The 23354-nt window shown below is 35.2% G+C and overlaps 2 protein-coding genes across 2 annotated transcripts; one reads left to right on the forward strand and one right to left on the reverse strand.

The window, feature by feature from the left end:
• Window positions 1-4672: 4672 nt before the first annotated feature.
• On the reverse strand, window positions 4673-11281 carry LOC105055076 (bifunctional protein FolD 4, chloroplastic). The gene is made up of 5 exons (XM_010936784.4): window positions 10940-11281; window positions 9363-9688; window positions 8033-8269; window positions 7735-7902; window positions 4673-5056 (listed from the first exon to the last, which is right to left on the reverse strand). Exons 1-5 carry the CDS (start codon window positions 11124-11126, stop codon window positions 4886-4888), a joined length of 1089 nt encoding a protein of 362 aa, XP_010935086.3. The 5' UTR covers window positions 11127-11281; the 3' UTR covers window positions 4673-4885.
• Window positions 11282-13645: 2364 nt separating this feature from the next.
• Window positions 13646-22223, forward strand: LOC105055075 (probable 4-hydroxy-tetrahydrodipicolinate reductase 1, chloroplastic). Its single transcript, XM_010936782.3, has 8 exons — window positions 13646-13932; window positions 17084-17321; window positions 18734-18867; window positions 18986-19060; window positions 20868-20969; window positions 21562-21671; window positions 21766-21853; window positions 21947-22223. The coding sequence occupies exons 1-8, from the start codon at window positions 13756-13758 to the stop codon at window positions 22013-22015; spliced, it is 993 nt and encodes a 330-aa protein (XP_010935084.1). The 5' UTR covers window positions 13646-13755; the 3' UTR covers window positions 22016-22223.
• Window positions 22224-23354: the final 1131 nt, after the last annotated feature.

Here is a 23354-nt window from a genome sequence, read left to right on the forward strand (position 1 = left end):
AATATAAAATGAACATTTTTGTCCAACCACTTTTCAATGCATATTTAATGCCTATAATTTTATTTTTTCATTCAAAAATTTTGAATGACGAAAATATCTTTATTTTTTAAAAAAAATTATAATATTTTGTGATATATTATAATATTCTGCATCAAAATTATAACTTTCTGTACGCAGAATTTCATAATATAGACATAAGATGTCATAATTTTTTTCAAAAAAAATATTTTTATTATTTAAAATTTTTAAATAAAAAAATAAAACTGTCAGTATTAAATGTGCATTAAAAAGTGGTAACTACGTGGATCAATTTATATAAAGCGGTGCGCTCCACATCAGATTTTCTATATTGTTCGCAGTGCACAAAGAATTTCTCCATGGATGTGTATATTTCTTTTTTTTTTGATGAACCAAAAATGTTATTTTTAAAATTAACTTTATGATTTGATAATTATATTTTTTTCGAGCGTGCATATATAAAATTTATTAAGAATATACATGCATATAACGATTATTGAATAATTTTTGATAGAATTTAATAATATTAATTAGGCTTCAATTGGAAAGCTTTCTTTCCTATGTAGCTCATGTTTTCTATAAATAAATAAATAAATAATATATATTTGATATTTTTTATTTTTATATTTTTATTTCTTTTCAAAATATTAAAATTCCTTGGGCATTGATGCAGAGGATAATGCTGCACCGAACTTTCGCTTGCCCTTATTTTAACCATGTTTGAAAGTAAGAAATTTTTACTTCTAAAGACTATGGGAACTTTTAAAAGACCAATTAGAAAAAATATCAAAATCTCCCTTGAGCATTGTAGGTACTAAAATTGTTAATTTAGTTTGAACCCTAGCAAAATCTTAACATAAGGTTATATTAGGCTTATATCCAACTTAAGATATTATTTGTCGGTTTCGAGTCAAATTCAAATGCATGATTAAACAATCAAAAGCCATAATTTGTTCTAGCATTGTTGTTTTTTATGATAACTATATCATGAAAGAATTATTAAGTAAATAAATAAGATACTTTTATTTGAAACGTAATTATTACAAGGAATCTTCACTTAAAATGATTAGACTTCTTGTGCAAACTTTAAGTTTTAGTTATTTTAATCTAGCAATTTGTATACAATAGAAAGACAAATATCATAACAAATAAACATAATATATACATAAAGTGGAGAAGTGGAGACAAGTGAAATGCCATGTTAAAAAGAAATAATGATGATATACATATATCTCTATGTAAATATCATTATCACAATTCATTTTGAATGAAGTCCATATTCTAATTGTACACAATATCAGCTACAACCATAGCTTAGCATATGAGTTTTCCATCTTTAAATTTTCGATTACTTGTTGATAAATAAATTCTTGCTTAGATTTACCAGTTAATCTCCTTCCCGACAGCAAAACAAGCGTACCTATTATCATTAGGTGTCCTAACCCAAAACCTAATTCCTCATTCCTTCCCCACTTCTCCGTAGAAATGCTTTAGTTGCAATATTATTGGGACCATTAATAGAGTGTAGATATTAACCATACAACATCGATAAAAATTATGTCCCTTTTGAGGGCCTATTTGGAAGAATCCTTTCGGATCCGGTCATAGTTGGCAGGATGGGCTCGAGGCAGGGGAGAGAGAGATCGGATAAGGTAGATAAAGAGTCCTGAAGGGTCACAGGCCTAATCCTAGCAAGATTGAAATGATAAAAAAAGACCTTAAGAGGTATTCTTCAAAAAATTTTTTGTGCATTACAGGTGGTGTAAAAATCTGACATAGAATACATCATTTTATCTAATTAATCTATTTAATTATTATTTTTTAATACATATTTAATATCTACAGGTTGATTTTTTTATTTAAAAATTTTGTATGATGAAAGTACTCCTATCTTTTGAAAAAATTATGACATTCTGTGGCGTAATATAATCCAGAATGTCATAATATGGTCTCGAATATCATAATATATATGAGAGGGATATTTCAATCCAATCACTTTTCAATGTGCATTTAATGCCTGCAGGTCGGTTTTTTCGTTTGAAAATTTTGAATGATAAAAATATCTCTGTTCTTTAGAAAAAAATTACGAGATCCATATTATGGACGCAGGATGTCGTAATATAGACATGAAATGTCATAATTTTTTTAAAAACGGAGATATTTTCTTCATACAAAATTTTTAAATGAAAAAATCAACTTGCAGACATTAAATACATGTTGAAAAGTACTAACTACGTGGACCAATCAGACAAGGCGATGCACTCCATGTCAGATTTTCTACACCGCCCGCGATGCACAAAGAATTTCGCTTCTTCTTAATCTCATCAGGATTGGGATACAACCCATGATCGCTCTCGCTCTCCTCTAAAATTGGGTTGTTATCTATCATCACAATCATTCAGGAGTGCAAACGAGTCGAACTACTCATGAGCTACTCAAGTTCAACTCGAGTCCAAGCTCGACTTGACTTAATTATTATCGGACTCAAGTAGCTTGAATAATTTTTTGTGTCAAACTCGAGTAGCAGGATATTCGGCTCAAAAGCTCACAAACTTACTTAAATTTATATATATTTTTCATGATATTATTTTTATTTATAATATATATATATTAACATATATATTATTAGTAAGTTAAGACTCGATTTAGAACTCAAATTTGAGTTCAAATATGATTCAATTGCTATTTGAGTCGAGATAAGTCGATCTCAAGTTTTGCCTCTTTTTCATCGAGTCGAGTTCGAGCTCGAAATATTAAGACTTGATCAATTTTGAGTCAAATTTCGAATCCGAATATTTTGAATCGAATCAAATTTGAGCTTTTAACTACTCGACTCAATTTGGTTCGGCTCGATTGTTCCCCGACGCTCGCTCTCCTTTTTCTCTACGCTCGGCCTAAAACAATCTAAGCATATTTCCCCTTCCACGTCCAGTAATGAAACCTAGCCACATCATTCTAAGCAAGCTAAAACATTACTGCAAAGAACTAATTATGCAAGAAGTTCGAGTTCCTATCAAGCACATCAATATTTTCAAGATCAGGTTGCAGCGGTCACCTAAATTAGTTGGAGGTGTTAAATTTGGGGACCAACAGATCTTCTCAACCTGATTTAGGACTGGCAAAATATGATCCGATCCGCCAATCCGATCCGTATTCGATCCGCCATAAATAGATTTGGATTTAGACTAAATGGGTTCGGATCATAAACGGATCGACCCGTTTAACCCATTTAATAAGTGGATTGGATATGGATTTTAGATATCTAATCCGTTTAACCCGTTTAATATTTAGATTGGATTGAGTCAAATAACCCATTTAACCTGTTTAACCTACTTCTGACTCATTTAACCCGACCTGTTTAATCTGTTTAACTCATTTAAGACCCGTTTAACCTGTTTCTGACATATTTAATCTGTTTAACCTGTTTAATCTGTTTAATCTAATTTGATCTATTTAATAAACGGATTAAACAGATCGGATCGAATTATCTGTTTAATAAACAGACCATATTCAGATTTGAATTTTTGACTCATTTAGTAAACAGATCGGATTTGGATTGATCATTTTCTGATCCAATCTATTTATGATCCAACCCATTTATGACCGATCCGATCCGTTTGCTACTCCTAACCTGATTACATGTAGAAGGAAAAACCTTTACCAAGTGTCCAATAGAACAGGTTGCTAGGCTCGTACGCAGTGTTTAGAGACTTCTAGCGCGTAGTACGCAGTGCCAAGCCTTTTTTTTTTTTTTTTTAGGTGCGTACGCAGTGTTTCAATGGCAAAGTTTAACTCATTGTCCATGCGTGTGCGCACAGCAATACATCGTAAAAGATCTGAGAAAATAAGAATCAACCAAAAACGATGTTAACAAATCAAATACAGATCCCACAAAACCAGTACAAAACAAAGCTGGTTTGGGTCTTGGAGAGTGATATGATACACTGACTAAATTTATAATTTATGGCAGAGCCAACTTGAGTTGAATCACTTGCATTCCAATGCACCAACTTGACAAGCAAGATCGTCCACGTCGTGCACGGTCTTACACCATGATGGATTGATAGTCATTTCTTTCTGAGACTGACAATCATAACCTCATGGAGAAATCCTACTGCTTTGAATTTCGGATCATGCATCAGATTGCAAGAAATATAGAAGAAGAAGTTTCTCAGCGCATTCAGAGTTGACACCGATATAAAACGGTACCCAAATTTGCTTGCCAATTAAGTCTTTTGATGGTTATACTGAAAACCTACAATCAGATCCAACCTTCTTGGATGAGGTCTACCTACATTATGTAATCCGTTGCCTTAAAGACCTCTATCCGTAAGTCAGAAGTTTGAAGTAGTATGAAGGTTAGTATGATTTTTCCTCTCCATGAGCAATTATTAAAAATGACAAGTAGTATTGCATTTTTCCGCAGTGGCAATAGAATTTCAAAGATTTGTCACTGCCCCACTGCATGCAATTGTGCACTATCAAAGCAATGTCCGATTCAGGTGAAAGAATGTATACATTCCCTGCATATGCTTTCTCACTTTTTAGCCAAGGATTTGACAGCATAAGAGCTTTCCATTTGTATAATACGTGCATGCATATATGTACAAGAATCTACTGGAGAAATTTTTAAGGAAAAATGACAGACAAGGAGTTCCTAAATCAAGCCAAGAGTGGCGATCTCTTCTTTAACTCATGTAAATATTCATTTATTACTTGATCCCATGGGATAATTAACCCATTTCAGGTGGACCAAAAACATCCAGGTTAGAAACACAGATTCAACTCCAAAAGCACCCAAAATTGTAGGGTATAAACTCAGCAGCTGTATGAACTTATAATATAACTTATAATGAGATTTCAAGTATCACTTGAAATCATGTATCCTTTTTGCTGAGCTGAGTGTGTTAGATAGTAGCATCGCTATGGTCATTGGACCAACTCCTCCAGGAACTGGTGTAATAGCAGAAGCTACCTTACAGGCCTCTTCGTAACAGACATCACCAACCAGCCGGTAACCACGAGGACTTTCAGCATCCTGAAACAAGTAGAGATTTAATTGCAAGCTGTACAATGTTTTCTTTATGCGATTGAGAAATGGAAAGATGGATCAGGAGCAATGAATTTAACATTTTTCTTGCATAATTGATGTAAATATAAACAACCATATTGGAAATCATGGATAGGTAAAGAGAAAAAAGATTCAAGTAATTTTAATGTAAATTTTACCAAACTTCTGAAAAAGCAAAAACTTAAGGAAAGACGTTCAAATTCTATTTAAAATTAGGCACAAGCTTCCAACAATTTCTTTTTATGAAAGCATGACAAATAAGTGTTTCATGCAAAATCTTTCATAATGGTGGAAATTGTTGCATTATTCAATTGGACAGAGATGTTGATTCAAATATAGCAACAGTAGTGTCTACAAAAGCATTTGAGTCTTGCAACCATATCTAGTTCAAGGATACCTAAAGAATACAAAACAAATCTACTCTTCTCTTCTGTATTCTTTGGCTGTGGACATAACCAAAATCAAATGCACACGCACATGATGCATATAAGATGGTGTGCGGCATGCACCACAAGCCACACTTGCTACGAGCATGCTCCATCTATAATCTCATCCACAAGTCTTAAGGTACTTTTTGAGATTCATACTTCAAGGCATTAGGCAGGCTCGGGCACATATTTTGTGCACAAATGTGCAAAACCTTTGAGATAAAGCAGAACAGCCACTTGATAATTCGGATGATTCATTGTACAATTTTTTATATGCCAAACCATGCGGAGTTCCCAAGCCATGAGAGACGACACAGTCATCCTATTTTGGCCATGAAAAAAGGAAAGACTAAGAGATCAAAGTCTCAGAAATTACTTTAGAGAGTATTTCTTGAAAATAACTATAAACAAGTCACGAACTTTTTTAAATTTGTAGAATGTGGCCAAAAACCTCAAAGCCAGTTTGGACACAGAAAGTGATGCTGCAAAAGAATTCAGTGGGAAAAAATTTCTCCAGAATTCATCAGTGTTTCCTTGGTATAATTTTTTTTTTTAAACAAAAAGATCTAGTGGAGTCATAGCTACCTACTTGAGACTAGCCTTTTTGAACTAACTATTTGAAGACGCTGCTAGAAACTAGGTGTTAACAATTAATCATGATAATTAAACCACTATAAACTAGTTGTGGGAATTTAAAATTTTTGGTGTGCACAACCTCTCTTTCCTAAGCACATTATTTCCTGTAGTTTATCATAAATTTCTCACCTTCGCTCAACCAAAATTTCTGTTGAACTCATCGGCTAGAAATATTTAAGGTCTTTGAAAATTAGCTATTCAATTTTTACAAATAACTAAGCTCAGGTAATACTCATGTATCAATTAGAAACTTCAATGAATCTTCATTAAATAAAAGTTACAAACACAACAAAACTTTAAAATAAGACACTGCAGATCCTGCAATGATGAGAGCCTTGTGCACTACGCTGCCATTCCTTCAATGAGCCGCTTCAAAACTGTTATTTACTATTACAGAAATTGCAGCTGTTATTTAAATACATGCCATGTATATGTATAATGTAACAAGGGGTCTCAGGGACAGGCAAAGCGGACAGGCATAGCAACCATTAAATGACCCCTAATGGATTTAAAAAATAATAATAAATTGCTGAAATCTGTACGGTGAGAAGGGCATCTAAAGCAATATTTACAGCAGTACGTTCTTCTATCCCATACCCAAAAAGAGGGTACATTTTTCTAGTGATGTCAACAGTGTTCATGGGCTTCTTTCTAAAGCTTGACCTCCTTGTGAGGAAACACGAACTTGCCAAAAAAATTATTTTCTTTCCAAAAACTGATGGTTGCTCTTCATTCCCACCATAAAATCTACTATCAAAGATCATACACCATAAGAATGATGTTGTAGAGAAGAAACTAGAACCACAAATACCCTTGAAAAGCATTGATCTCTAGTGAGCGGATGTTATGCAGAATGAATCAAAAGGCTTCAAATTGAAAACAGCATCAAGACATATCATAAGAGACATGGAGATAGGATTAGGGAGATGGACAGGAAGATATTGAAGCCAAGGAAGGCAGAAGAAATGAACCCTGAGTTGCGATAACAGGACCAGGAGAGACCACTGCAGAAGGCAAATGCATGCCATGAAGGAGGAGGGGAAGGACGGGGCAAGTCTCTTAGAAAGAGGGCCACCGCTTATGGGATAGGGCTTCTCAGTTCAGAGTGAAAAAGAAAAAGGCCTCTGACTAGGAAAGCTCTTTTTATAATGATACATTTGACCTGGGAAATAGTCCACAGGTGGCCTTAGTTAAATTTCAGTCCATGGTTTTTGATTCCATTGGAGAATTCTGATCAAGCTATCATGGTTTTTTACCCTACCCAAACAAGCAACCAAGTGCTAAAATAGAGACAGCTAACCATAAAAATATAGCTAAAGCTGCTATACCTATTTTTTGTCATTCCACTGAAATAAACAACTTTGAATTTGTAGATTAGCAAGAATTATAGAGTTGTGGTTAAGGTTACAGATTTGAGTATACAATGTTAGCAATACAACCAAAATGATTCACAATTAATCAAAATTTTATACTTCAGCTTGCAAGAATAATAGCCATCAAAAGAATTATTATAAAGTGTTCCTAAAGATTGATTTTAGACAGGAACTATTAGCATAAGATCTAATGTAGAGAGCCTCTTACATCAACTGGATTGATCCCAACATCTATCACAACTGCACCAGGCTTTATCCAGCTACCCCTCACCAAGTTAGCTACTCCAGCAGCTGAAATGATGATATCTGCCTGTCTTGTGATTTCCTCAGGGTTCTTAGTGGAAGAGTGAACCATGCTAATGGTTGCATTTGCTTTCTGTGAATGTTTTCATGCCCAGAATTAACCCACAAAAGAAAACATAGAACATAAATGGTAAAAAGATAATAATGCAAAAGTAAAGTAGAAAAATGCTATATGAATACAAGGATAAGGTAAAGAGTAATACTTGCAACAATAATGCAGCAGGCATTCCAACAATATTGCTCCGCCCAATTACAACAGCTCTTTTCCCCTTGATCTCAACACCACACCTGTGCAACAACTCCATGCATCCTTTCGGAGTACAGGGAACAAACAAGGGTTCTCTACCTTGCATAACAAGACGACCAATATTCAGTGGATGGAAACCATCCACATCTTTCTCAATACTAACAGCATTCAAAATTTTCTCCTCATTCATATGCTGCCAGATAATAGATAAAAATTCCTATAAGCCAAAATGAAGAAAAAGATAAAGCAGAATTTTAAGGACAAGTCATAGAACAAACTATGAATCATACAAACACATGTAATCATGTAGGAATATGCATCACTATCTCATAATCAGTAATTTTTCTACATGATCCAAGGAACAAACTTTTTAGATCCTACACTAGCTTTGTCTTAAACAATGTGATGACACAACCTGATGGCAACAATTTTAGCAAACAGTGTGCATGATGATGGTCATAGCCCTTTAACATACATTCTTCACCAGGCAAGAAAAGACAATTATAGACACAAGAGCCATAATGTGCAAAACTATCTTGAATAGGCACGGCTTCATGATGTATCAGGTGCCCATGTGTGGGTGGCAAATCATCAGATCTTTTCACTATATAAGCATTCTTTTTCTTATGGAACAGTGTTCAAATGTCATAAAAAAACTCATGTGTAAGTGTCAATGGGGGGAGTTTGGGCTAAATTAAAGGGATCACATAACATAGGTGAAAACTAGTTCTTCCACATGAAGACTATCCCTAACAATATGATGGCGACATGTTACACAAGAAACCTCATATGTCACCATGTCATAATTTTAATAAATATGTTTAATAATTGTAAAAAAAAAATCCATGATTGTGATGAGTCATAAAATCTTTCTATATATAACCTCGAGAGCAGGATACTCCTGCACTTTGAGTTCGTCATGCCTAAAATGTGTTTGATAATTATCCAAAAGCATTCTTGTCAAGAAAATTATTCAATAGCATCCATGGCTCCCACAAGACTGAACACTTCATGTAAGCCAGTATCTTCTCCAACATGTTTTTTTAATAATCAACTTGCAGGCCCCACTTCAATCTCTGCTGTCTCCTCAAAGAAATCCAGCATCATATTTTCTTTCATATGCATCACACGTGCCAAACGTCCCATGATATCAATTTCAAATAAACAAAACAGGTTTTGTTTAGAAGTCATGCAAGAATTCATCTTCAAATAAATGAATACAAAAACACATATATTGAAGTAATAAGTTTGTTCACTAATTTAAGCATCATACAATAGAAACATACACGAGGCAGGGGCAACTGAACCAGAATCCCATGAACCGATGGATCATCATTAAAGCATGTAATGTGCTTAAGCACATCTTCTTCTGTGCTGTCTTCAGGCAAATTAGCTTCATAAGACTTGATACCTACAGCTTCACAAGCCTTCTTCTTATTGCGGACATATGTTTGAGAGTCCTTCCTACAACCTACCAGAATGACCGCCAATCCAGGAACAATGCCAGTTTCATCCTTCATCCTCACAATTTCTCCAGCAATTTCATCTTTTATTTGCTTTGCAACTGACTTGCCATCAATAACCTTAGCAGAGGTTTCAGTAGTCATAGCCACTGTACACATAATCAACAATAAAAGAAACTCAATAAAAAATATTCCAACAACAGAGCATCTGAGGTAAAAGAATGGAAGTAACTAAAATTGGCTAATAAAGGACACAATATTTGGAAAGTGGTCACCAAACACTCATATCTATATAGGTATAATAACATATATAGTAAATAACAGCCTCTCCATTTGCTCTCTTTTACAAGAAAAACTATGTTGGACCATAAGGTCTATGATCTAAAAAATGGTTTTTTACTCTATTAGGTTGACATTTGCATACATCATAGAAGAGAAAGCATGTCAACTGCTATACATTGATGCTCCATTCCCTGCTGAGGTCAGTAGTCCTATATGGCACGAGTGTATCGGTGCAATACACGTTGAGTAGCCGACTGTTAGTTGGGATAGCTCCATGTCTGAGATTTCATGTCAACATCTGTTGCCGCAACTTAGGGTGGCATACCCACTTCAGAATCTCTCTAGAATCTCATCCTGCACCTCCTTTCCAAGTGATTCCTTATTCTTTCTTCCTTTTCTTTTTCAAGAGACCCGCTTCCTTAAACCATGCCTGAATCTGTTCCCGCACCTTGTGGTAAATAAGATGGGAATGGAGTGTAGATGCTTAGCACTTTTCAGATAGCATCCAAACATGACATCAAATTGAGCAGAAGTTGTCAAAAAAGACGTCCAAATTTTTAGAAGGATGCAATGCTATGCTGATCAATCAAACTACAGTGTATGCTGATCATCATAATACAACCAATGATCAGAATTTTTCCTCAGCTGAGAATTAGAATCTGTGAGGTAAGGATGGCCACCGCACATAACTTTGCCAGAAAAGAAATTAAGACTCTTTTCTGGTTGCATGCATCAGATGCTCCGTTGAAATTGCATTAGCCCAAGTGGTTCTCGCTTTCATCTCTCAAACTGTTTTCGTACTTGCTCTGATAACTAAAACAACAACGCCCACTAATAATCCAAAAGTCTCTTTTTTATGAATGGTGCTCTACAATTCAACCAATCAACCAAAAGTAGGCTAGCAATCTCCTGAAAAGGACTTATTATCAACAAAATATAACAGAATGCATTTCTCAAATCTCCATGCAATCAGCAACTTGCGAAAAAAGAAAAAAAAAAGTTCCATGCGGACAGATGAGAAGGTTGCAGCTTTTATCACCGTTACAGCAGCTGGATTACAATCTAGCAAGCTCTAAACAGAATTGGAGTAGAATCGTGAAAAGCATCAACCGAAATACCTGGAGCAACGGCCGATAAGCTCCGATGCGGAGAGGCAGTTGATCGAATCACATTCAGCCTCAAGGGCTTCCACGCGATCGAGACCGAGCGTTGGAATTGGGACTTCCAACTTTGTGCGCTCCTCTGGAAGGGAAGAAGCCGTGCCGTCGCCGGCGAAGAGCGGTCCGAGAGCACCGATGATGCCATATTCCGGCGCCCGAAGACAGAAGAGGCGAAAGGAAAGGAGGATTCTAGGTTCAGGGTTTTGATCGAGACGACAAGGGAGAAGAGATGGGAGGCTCTGCTAGGGTTTCCAAGGGCAGAGAAAGCGGCCGAGACGCGCGCCTTGAGTCCCCGGCCGTCTATATATTTCAGAAGTCCACTGAATTCACGACCAAAGGTGCATGCACGGAATTCTCATCAAAAAGAAGTCCGGATGCACTGTACGTCTCGTCAAACAGTAGTCCCACGGCAAAAAGAAGTCCGGAGTTTGCATTGTGATGACTTAATTGTAGCCGTTTGATTAGATCCGGGCGACGCTATGCGGAAATGCGCATCTGCCATAAAACGTACGGTTATATTCTCACATTGAGTAAATCTTGAAAATAAGGCTAAACAACCTAGATAATGCTTTCTAATATTTTTTTAAAATAAAACCTATTACTACGACCAATCAAATATATATATATATAGCAATAGATTTGAATAAACTTGATCAGATCTGAGTTTATATCCGTTCATATCAAGGTTAGACAATAAAAATTTTACATCGATGATCCAAATCATTAAATATAATTTAATATCTCAAAATTACTTATGTACTAATAGTCATATAATTTACAAATCCCTAATCTATGCATGAAGTGATTAAAAAAATAAATTTTATTTTATTTTATTTAGACTATGTAATTTTTAACTACTTGATGCATAGACTAGGGGTCTCAAAATCATATGATTTTTTTTTTGTACAAACTGTTTTAAGATAGTAGATCACATTCAATGACTAGGATCATTGATATAAGATATTTATTATAGAGTTCTTCTCTAATTGGATCTTAGTTCAAATCCGATCAACCAAATTCTAGCTGCCTCTCTCTCTCTCTATATATATTATAATCCTAAAACTCTTTTTTCATCTAAACTTCAATTTCTATTGGTTTGCTAATAGATGAGAAGCCCATTTTTTTTCCCCCTTCATTATCTAGTTAAATGGATATAACTTAGTTTGCTCTTCACATTTATATGAAATCTAATAGAATTAGTTTTTTATCCCGCGTATCAGGTGTGGGTTATAAAATCACATAAGTTATTATTTGAGAAAAAAATAAAGAGTTATAATGATAATAATGTGTATTTAATATATAGAAGGTCGAGAGCTCTTAAAAGCTTAATAGAATTCCAAATAAAAATAAAGAGGGAGAAGTAGGAGTTGAGGGCCTCCTAGAAAAATGGAATAGTCAAACTCATCTAATATGGTATGTTGAGAGTCCTCATGAGCCTAATAGAATTTTAAAAAATCACACCAGCCCATTGCTTTCAATATTTTAAATAACTTTTAAGTGCTTTTAATACTGTAGTTAATAACATAATATTTATATCGTTCTATATTGATATGGCATAATGGAGGTTGATATTGTGCCAGACGGCATGAAGATGTGAGAATTTTTTACTTATATGGATAGACTAGATTGGTAACATAATTTCTCTCACTTTCTGCTTTCATATATATGTATTAGATATGAATTATAATAGATGCACAACAATCCAACTTTGTAATGGTTACTCCTTGCATCAACTCGCCCTTTGATGTGGCATTTGGTGATCCAAATAGAATTACCAAGATGATATTAGATTACTAATGATTCTTATCTCAAGATAATATAATCTTCAATGATCTGAGATCATTGTGTTTTGTGTGATATATGTTAATGACTAAAGATCTTCGGATATCCACAAATAATCTATTCGATATTTCATAAAAATCTAATATCACTAATCATATAATTTAGTATAATAATCATCCTCCACTAATAGAATGACCAATGCAGTTTGGAAGGTTGCATCATGGAGTCATACAATAGGAATTAATCATAACAGTAAATCCATCTGGTTTGGACTTGCAAGTAGGGAACGGATACCATCATATCCATATCCATATTTGTTTTATTTGATGAATACAAATATAGATACGAATATTATTCGAATGTAAAAATTTATATCCATATTTATTTTAAATGGATACAGATATAATTCGGATATTGAAAATATGAATATAATTATAGATATTACTTAGATAATTAAATTTTATACTATAGAATTAAAAAATATTACTAAATAGATGATAAATGGAGTTAATAACATGTTTATATAGTTGTATATTTTTTTTAAAAATTAATAAGTGCTATAAAATTATATAGAATTATACATAAGTTGGGATATGGATCGGGTAGTTGCCTATCCATATCAATATTTTTTTCTTTTACAAATATGAATACAGATACGGATATTAGTTAGATTTTTAAATTTTTATTAATATTTAAATTATTTTGGATATGAAATCAGATCAGGATAGATAATATCCATATCATTTCCATCCCTACTTGCAAGTTTAGATCCAAATCCTAATTGAGTCTGAATCCGGGTCGTGATGTATCCGCACCCGATCCGACCCGAAAGCATCGCCGTGCACGGACTCCCGAGCTCTACCCCCTACCCTAGGCCCAGGGTCCTTCCGTGCTCCATGCGTTCTTTCCTCGCTGTTCCCCTTCCCTTCCTACGAAAGCCTCCGTTTATCTCCATCCTTTGATCGATCCGACTCTCTTCCACCACGAGGCCGATGTTGTCCTTGCTGCCAGAAACCGGCATTATTCCTCGAGTAAATCCGGAGCAAGGCCGCCTGTTCTTCTCTCGAAGAATCCCGCGGAGACCGAGCTCCATAATGTGCGTCTCTTCATCCAAGAAGCTCGAGAAATCTCCAGCCATCACATCCCAAATCCATTCGTTTCCTATATTGGTACGATTACTCGATTCTCTTACTTCCATTTGATCCAGACGATGATGGTGGAAAAGAGAAAAAGCGATTTTGATACAACATAATCGTGTTAAAAGTAACTTCTTTTCGAACTTTCTCATGATTTTTTCTATTTAACTTGCGTTACTAGTGAAGCCAAGGCCTGTTGGGGGTTAGGGTTTAAGGGGTTCATCAATTTAAAAGCCTTATGCTTCTTTTTCCCTTATTACTAGTGCTTAAAGAGTAGCGAAGGTTGCAGCGATTCATGTATTTGTTTCTTGTATGAAATATGAGGTGTAATCATTGTGTTGAGCTGATTCGGATGAAGTGTATTTGTTGGTTCCAGTTGGATGTACAAAATGGTATCTAGGGTGCTTATAGGTGTAGGAATTGTGAACTTCGGAAAAATAATACTGGTACTTGGTGCGAGCTTGGATTCAAAAAATCTCATGGCTATCGTAGATGGTGAATTTGACTTGATGAATTCCTCAGTTGGTGGTTAGACTGAGCTAGAGTCGGTATATATCATGTCAAATTCATCATGGTAATGCAGAGGCTAGTATTTCCTTGTGCTGTATTCCTTCAAAGAGTGACGATGGCTTGTGTGATTAGGATTACTGACACTCAATATCCCGAATAGGAAAACATCAAGCAGGAACAGGAACCCCTTGTTGCAGTAGTCTGGTGATCCTTATAACCTATCGTGTGTGCAGAAGTATGCTCACGGCAAAAGAGGATTTCTGTTTAACAGGGAATGGCAACTCAATTTGCTTTTTGGGAGTAAAACTTCTTCTTCTTCTTCTTGCTTTTGTTGGTCTGGCTCCTTTACACAGCCCCGAGTAAATACAATCAGTCATATCAGCCATCAAAATGTCCTGAAAGATAACCAGGTAATGCAGAGGAGGTATCCCAAATCTCGGATCCGTGATGATTAGCGACAAAGGAAGCCACCCAGTCAGCTGCCCTGTTTGCTTCTTTGAAACACCCGCTTTTGTGCCTGTGTACCTGCAAGAAATCTGAAAATGAAGGAGCATATGGTCATGGATACATAAGTTATTTAGAATGGACCTAGAATGAAGATTAGTTAGGAAGGTTGGCTATTTAGAATGGAGCTAGAATGAAGATTACTTGGGAAAGGTGGGGTTTGGACTTAGGAGATGAAGGATTCTCTGTACATTTTTTGGTCGATATTTCACATCATGCGATGTCTTGTTGGACTTGCTATGGATATCTTTGAAACAAATTCCCCTGCTTAAAGTGTTCAAGTGCTTAGTTCTGTCGCAAACCCTTATTTTAAAGGATCGACAAGGTAGCAAATTGCAATATGTATGAACAGCTGAAGAGAGCATGAAACCATTGTGCACCTTCTTATTTTGCTTCTTTGTCCTGAACATCTGGAGGTGATGTTAATAAAATACATGCCCCAGATTTATTGTTAAATTGTCTCTTCGTAGATCATAAGAGAGACGGCACACTTTAAGCAATGAGGAGAAGCATCATAGTCTTTCATTTTGTCTGTGCTTTTGGGATTAAAAAAATCATTTTTTTAAGCTAAAATGTGCACCCTTGGCATCTCATATTGCAAAGCAGTCCACTGAGCATTGATGGGAGCTATACAAAGAGTTCCGGTGATTGCCATTGTTGGTTTTGCTGGTGTGCTAATGTATTTTTGATCTTTTTTTTCTGGAGGCCAGGACAAGATTTTTCTTCCACATGTTTTGTGCAAAGGGTTGTTGATCTATAGGTGTTATTGGTATGAGTTTTTGGGTATTTAGACCCATCATTTCCACTCACTGCTGTACCAGATTTACTTTTAATAGAATTGCATATGGTGAGATCCCTTATTTCCTTAAAAATGTTTAGTGAGCAAAAAACATGAGCTACTGGCTGTTAAGAAACTAAATAAATGTCATCTTGACAAAACCATGATGAAGCTACTTGTCACTCACATATTTGTTCCCAACCAGGCTTTGTTCATCAGTTATTTAGCTGATGTAATTTAAATACCTACATTGGCAATGCACTGATTTTCCTGATTGTATCCATCACAAGTTATTATGTCCCAATGTATTCTTTAGGTTAATTTGCATACAGAGACATGCATATGGGCTTTTCATCTTCCAGCTTCTGGGCAATGTTTCTGACCTTGAGCTGAAATGTTTATCATTAGCTTGGGATTAAGTTGGTCAGAAGTAATAATGGAGAAAAATATAAAAATTTCCTGTGATCTTTTGATAGGAGTGATTGGTGAAGAAGCATTTGTAAAACCAACTCCAAATAATTTGGACAAGGCTCAATGTTTAAAACTATCTTCTTAAATAATAAGGGAAATCCTTTATTATTAAAGGCTAATGTATCAACTCATGATTATAAGTTATATGCATTGAGTGGGTAAGACTTGTTAATCATCATTGTGTAATAATTATGACAATGGATATGACACAATTGTCTGTCCTGTTACCAAAATGGAACCCTGAAATATATAATTGCTATCTACATTTTTTGTAATGGTTGTGGGCGTGTGTTTGACTTTACATCTTGTTCTGTGATTTATTTATATTGAATTGTTAAACTTACTTCACTAGACAACAATATCCAACAAGCACAGTACCAATTAGTGAACGTTTGCAGATTAATTTCTTTTTTAGTATTCATTCTCATTAATATGTGGCATGATTTTTCTCAGTGATTAGGTCTCTACATCTTCCCTGACACTTGAAAACAAAACTGACATGTCCTCTTTCCAAGGCTTCCTTAGATCTCTGTTTCACATATTTGAGACCTACACTATTTGTGCAACTTCCATCCTATGCTCACTAATTGTGAATATATGAGATGGAAATTTAATAACATCTCCACATTTTTGCTAACTCTCCTAAAGCTGGTTGCAACAGTTGCTGGTTGAAAAGGCATGGGTATCCTTATAAAGATTGTGAAATTTGCTGGTGAATGGACATGCTTTTTCCTGTATTCTAACAGTTTTTGGTTTGCACAATGTACAATTACATATTAAACAAAGAATGTCATGAAGCAAACAAATGAATAATTTTATGCATCATTGATTTTTTTAAAGCATTAAATTAATGTGTCCCTAATCGAACTTTTTTGATGCATTTTTATTAACATATTAGATGATTACTCTTGATCATTTCAGGTGAATGGATGCACTGGAAAGATGGGGAAGGCTGTTGCAGAAGCTGCAGTTTCTGCAGGCCTTGAATTAGTGCCTGTGTCATTCAGCAGTCGAGAGAAGTCTGGTAGAACTGTACAAGTAGGCAGTACAGAGATTCAAATACATGGCCCATCCGAAAGAGAAAATATTCTGTCCTCAATGTTTGAAAAATTTCCCAATCTTGTGGTGGTGGATTATACTGTTCCTGATGCAGTGAATGGTAAATTTATTCTAAAGTTTTATTGTAGTTCAACCAATTTTGTTTATGTCCATTCATATTTTTATGTTTAACCACCATTAGAAAACAGATAAAAATAGCAATCCAAAGAATAAAATGTTTTAGGGTATGGTTTTGAAAACCGACCCGAACCGCTCGGTTCAGGCCGTACCGGCACCGAACTAGGTCGGTTCAGGCCTAGTTTTTGGCACTCAGAAATAAAAAAAAAAAAAAATTATGAATCATCCGATTCGGACCTAAATTGGACAGTTTGGGCTTGAATCGAATGGTATACAGTTGCGCACGGTTCGGCTCATATTGGGCTGGTTTTATGTCTGAGACACAAAAAATTTTTCTCTATGTTTCTCATTCTCTCTCTCTCTCACTCTCTAGCACTGTGAGCAGTAGAAAAACTTCGAAAAAATGTCGAATAAAGGTATGTTTCTCCTTCCTAGCTCTCTTTCCTCTCTTCTCCTTTTTTTTTTTTTGAAAATTCATAAAAAATGAAAAAACAAGGGGAAATCATGTCAATTTTTTTTTGGTATGATTTTAATATATGTTGTAGATCTATGAATGGTCTACATAATGACACTAAAATCATTAATTTTGTTAAGTATATAATTTTTTAAATTTAAAATATATTTTTAGAATAAAAAATTATAAAAAAATAAATTTTAAAAAATAACTATAAAATCAGATTATTGTTTAGGGACTTGCAAGCTACTTTCGATATAAATTTAGTACCCATTTATCAAAGTTTTGATGCATCTTGCGCATAGTGGCTTAGGTCTAAATTTTAAAAAAAAAAGTATTTCATGTATTAATTATTTAGGATGCTAAATAACATAATGTCACACTTAGATTTGTGGCACATGTATCGGAGTGATACGAACATTAATTAATATTACAAAATATCAATTTGGGCTTCAAAACATTCAATAATCTATAAAAAATTGATTGGACATTCCTTCCACAAAAAAAAAAAAAGAAGGGCAAACCGGCACACCTACCGTACCGTGTGTCAGTACCGAACCGGCCGGTGACCGGTATGGCCACCGGTATCGGTTTTCAGAACCTTGTTTTAGGGACTATTATATTAGAGCCAATGCTGCTTGCTTGGTTGTAGTGTTGTGCTGCTAGCATCCGGAAGCCAGTTTTGCTGAAATCTTAAGAAACAGAATTAAGTTTTGATGTCAAATATATGATAATATAAGCTTATAGAATTGCATCAGATTAACATTACAACTTACTATTGTGCCATAGAAGGTAAAGCACCAGTCCTGTGTTTGTTTTCCCTAGAACATCTGCTTGTCCTCCTCCTCCTCCTACTTCGACTCCTGTTCCTCCTCCTCCTCTTCCCCATCCTTTGAGTGACTTTGATATCTAAACATGAGGTCATGTTTTGATTTCTGTAGGAAATGCTGAACTTTATTGCAAAGTAGGCGTGCCATTTGTAATGGGCACAACCGGCGGGGACAGAGCGGTACTGTATAAGACAGTGCAAGATGCAAATGTGTATGCAGTAATCTCACCGCAGATGGGGAAACAGGTGCAATGGAGAGTACCTCTGATTAACTGAGGAAGCTTTGGTTGATGTTGTCTCCTACAGTTAAATATCCAAGACAATTTTTTTCCAACACCATCTTGTTATTTCTTTGTTTTGGTAGGTTGTTGCATTTCTTGCAGCGATGGAAATTATGGCCGAAGAATTTCCTGGGGCCTTTTCAGGCTATACTTTACGAGTACGATTTTCCATCTCAGGAAGTTTCAATAACGAAGTCATTCCACTTGTTCTAGCTTCTGCTTGGAAGCTTCGTTTTATACTGTTAGTGAATGTCTCTGGGCAAGTCATTAGGAAAGAAGAGCTATGCTCAGGTTACTTCTTTTATAAAATTTTATACATTAATGAACTGTAGTAATCACATTGCCTCTCACTTGCAACAATCAATCTTGCCTCTGTTTACCAGTTTGTATAATTGTTTGCATGTGTCTGCAACTAACAGTAATAACTTTGGCTTGCATAAGGAAGCAAACTGGCAAACCTTCATCCTTCTGACACTGGTCATCCAGATGAAACTTTAATCTCTTATCATGTACATGATCCAGGATGCAGAGCAGGGTTCAGTTTGGTTGCATGATCTATGTTTTGATCTTTTTGAGTGGTGGATTGAGATTATGGGCCGAGAGAGAGCACTGGTGGTGTTCTGATCGGTTTCAGCAGCATATACCTTTTAAGCATTTTGTAATTTTCCTCGAACATGATTTATTATCTGAGCTCTCTGAGCCAATTTACCATGTTGCTTTATTAATGCTTAATCTCACACTTATGCTGCTCATTTATTGTTTGTTATCTGCATGTGTAATTGTCATGTGTCTCTTATTGCTATGTATGGCAATTTTGCTAGGTTATCCAATTGTAATTGCTGATGTCTTGGGTATTTTTGGGTTTATTTAGTAGCATCACTTGTATTCAGATTTTCCCATTTGTTTTTCATTTCTTTCTTCTCTTTTCTCTTTGTATTTTTGACATCGAGAGTGAAAAATTATACATATTTTTGTTAACACTTAATGAACAAACAAAATCATAAAGAAAAATAAAGGAGCAAACAAACCAAGCTAGTCAGCCAGTGCAGCTAGTTCTTAACCATTAGATAAACTTATGGGGGCACTACATGTTAGAAGGCATTTGAAGTTAACTTTTGGAGTCTATTTGGAGACTTAATTTAGAAAATATGAACACGCTAAGAACAAGCAGCATTGGCGAAAAACTTTTTTTGGCATATGAATACTCAGCCATATGACAGAAACAAACAAGAAGTTGGCTTAGTTACCTAGGAGCTGCAGCACTGTATCATTCAGCATCAAGGGAAGAATGGTTTTCCTGGTTAAACTCCCTTGTACTTTTCTTTCTGCCAGTATAGTGCCATTCACTAATTCAGATTACTACTAGAGCATTGCATATCTCAGAAATCATTCATCTGTCAATAATTGTTTTCTTTCCCATTAGTTGTATTGACTGGTTCTTCAAAGAAATTGCTGTGCAGGTGGTGGTGTTATGTACAGCTACTTGACTACACTAATTAGCTAGCTTTTATTTGCATTTGTTCATTATTTATTCGTTCGTTTATTTATTATTTAAAGTTGTTTCAAATTTTCAGTGAAATACATTTATTTCATATTAATAAACTATAATTAATGAGACAATAAACTCTTATTTGCTTTCTCTATCTGTTTATTTTCAAAACTTATTAGGAATGCTTTAGACAATTTAGCAATTGTGTATCAGATGAAACTATTGATTAAAAAAAGAAAAAGAAAAATAATTACTGTTTTTCATTTCTTCTGATTCTCTTGTCCTTTATAGATCTCTATGATCTTAGTTACGTACTTATGTTGTTTTAAATGTCTATATTCCTTTTTTCAGGTGGAAGTCATCATTTTGCTTGAAATTGTCTTGTTAGTTTAAGGAGCTACAAATGGCTGAACATTGAACAGGTGTAAAATAGCTGGTCTTGATAACTAATTAGATAATTGTGTGCACATAAGCAGGTGATGGAGTCGCATCAAGCAAGCAAACTGGACATATCTGGTACTGCAAAAGCTGTCATTTCATGCTTTCGGAAACTTGGTGTCTCCTTCAGTTTGGATCAGGTGAACTAACTAGTCTCCTCGCCCAATTTTCTCATTGACTACTCTCAAACTTGGGCAGGATAATTGATTCCTTTTCTTTTTAGAGTTCAAATGTTGTTTAATTGTTTGAGATTGCAAGACTAGTTTTAAACTACTAACTGTTCTGATCTTTTAACTTTATGCTGGTTTATTTCTTGCTTTTAGCTCCGCATTAGATATTACTTCGTCAAATTGAAAATTCTTGCTTCTTGCTTTTAACTTATGCTGGTTGATATCTCACTAAGATTGGTAGGAAAAGACAGTTGCAAATTATGAGGTTGATATAATTCCTTTTCCCTTGTATAGTAAAGATCGCTACTGGTCTTCGGGACAATTTCATTAATTCATTGTTGCAGTATTTTATTTATACTTAGAAGGCCTGATGAATGGTTAGCTTTAACTGATTCTCTGCTATAATCCCATCAATGGAAATCAAAGAAGTGATGGAAGTGTTTCCGCATATTATAAAAATCAAGGAGCAGTTTTAAGAATTCTCAAGAATATCTACATGAACTTTTTATGCTTGCCTGAAACGTGTTTTCATCAGTTTCCAATTTTCTCTCCCTTTTAACAGATCCAACAGATAAGAGACCCTAAACAGCAACTTGAAATGGTGGGCGTCCCTGAGGAGCATTTATCTGGTCATGCGTTTCATATGTATCATCTAACATCACCTGATGAGACGTAATCAACCATCCTGAGGCACAGTTTAGATTCAACTAAAGAAATTTTCATCTCCTCCAGCTTATTGTGATAAGTTTATTATTTTTTCTTTCAGAGTTTCTTTTGAGTTCCAGCACAATGTTTGCGGCCGATCAATATATGCAGAGGGAACAATTGATGCTGCCATATTTCTGTCAAAGAAGGTTCTGTTCTCTCGTCTATGTCTTCTTTTTTACTACAAATCTATTCATAGTTTTTCTCTGAAGAGGAAAAGCTTAATTTTGTACAACATGCAGGTCCAGTCCAAGGCTCAGAAAAGAATATACAACATGATTGATGTCCTGCGAGAGGGTAATATGCGATGATGATTTTTCTTTTTATTGCTTCCTTCTATCTGGTTCAATAATGTTGATTCATGTTGTAAAATTTTGTAACTTGTGGCAGTTTAGGTTGGTTTCCTTTATAAATTTTAATTTCAATTTTTCTGGTCCAAGTGTAGACCTTTAATACTTCTTGCAATTGTCTTCGGTTCTGGATTTTTAGTTGATATGCAGAGGCAATTTCAAATTTTCACATTGGCCTTGTCGTACCCTTAGCAACACAGAGTCTAGTAACTTGAGCTTTTATCAGGCTTATTGCTTGTGTTTTAGTTTGCATGTGAAATCTGGTTTCCTGTGCTTGTATCTTCTGTACATGTTGCCACCAATTAATAATGTTACCCATGTGGAGTTGTTGCATGAGCATTTATAATGATCTCACACAATCAGAGTTCGTTTTCAAGTTGAAGAGTGGATGGTGACTTGTTCAATTTTGTTGGTTTTGGCTCCATGGTTGTTTGCCTATTCAGTTGATTGAGATATGCTGATTCACATTCACATCTTCTTCTTCCTTTTCAGATTTCTTTATTGAATTTCTCAAACTTGTGCTGGTAATTGGTGTTATAAAGGAACAAAAAGTGATTGTTCAAGAGACAAATGAAAATCGATTCCTCAAGTTTTTCCAATCAATATTTTGTGTATGCCAAAATCAGTCCTTGGGAATACCTATGGTCTATCAAGTAAAAGAGGGATTTGGTTCAGTTCTTACCTCCTCCCTAACTCTCCCAGTATCTCTTATTTAAGTTTTCAAGATTTTGGGTCATTATTGGTAATATTCCCTCTCTCCCCCCTCCATATAATATAATATAACGCACGCACACACGCGTGCGCGTGCACATATATATATCTTTATTTTAGGGAAATCTTTTTTAGTATTGAGTTCAATGAACTTGTTCCAAGTCAGTAGGGAGGTAATTGCAGTCAGTCATATACAATGGTGATGCTGTTGATTGGGAAGCGTGTTATCGTAATAGACACTTCAGCTTGCTCCAACAACCTAAGAAAGACTAATGACTAGTGAAGAAGATGGTTTAAATAACACTTGGGGTCTGAAAGCAACCAACTTCCATTGTTTGTAATAGTAATATTGAATTATGTGTTGATCCTTGATTTGTCTACTCTTAGTGACATCCCATGGATCATATTGCTTTCAAGATTGGTTCTTGGACAGAAGCTTCTCAGACGCAGCTTCATGGGGATGAGGAGGTTGTTATTAAACTGCCCAAGTCCAAAAGAGCAAAGGGCAACAGACTTGGAAAATTTTGGATCTAAATTCGTACATTCCTTGGAAATCTTGTTTGATGATTATGAGTTCTGATTCCTAGTT

Source organism: Elaeis guineensis, chromosome 12 (genome assembly GCF_000442705.2).
Source record: "Elaeis guineensis isolate ETL-2024a chromosome 12, EG11, whole genome shotgun sequence".
Lineage (NCBI taxonomy): Eukaryota > Viridiplantae > Streptophyta > Magnoliopsida > Arecales > Arecaceae > Elaeis > Elaeis guineensis.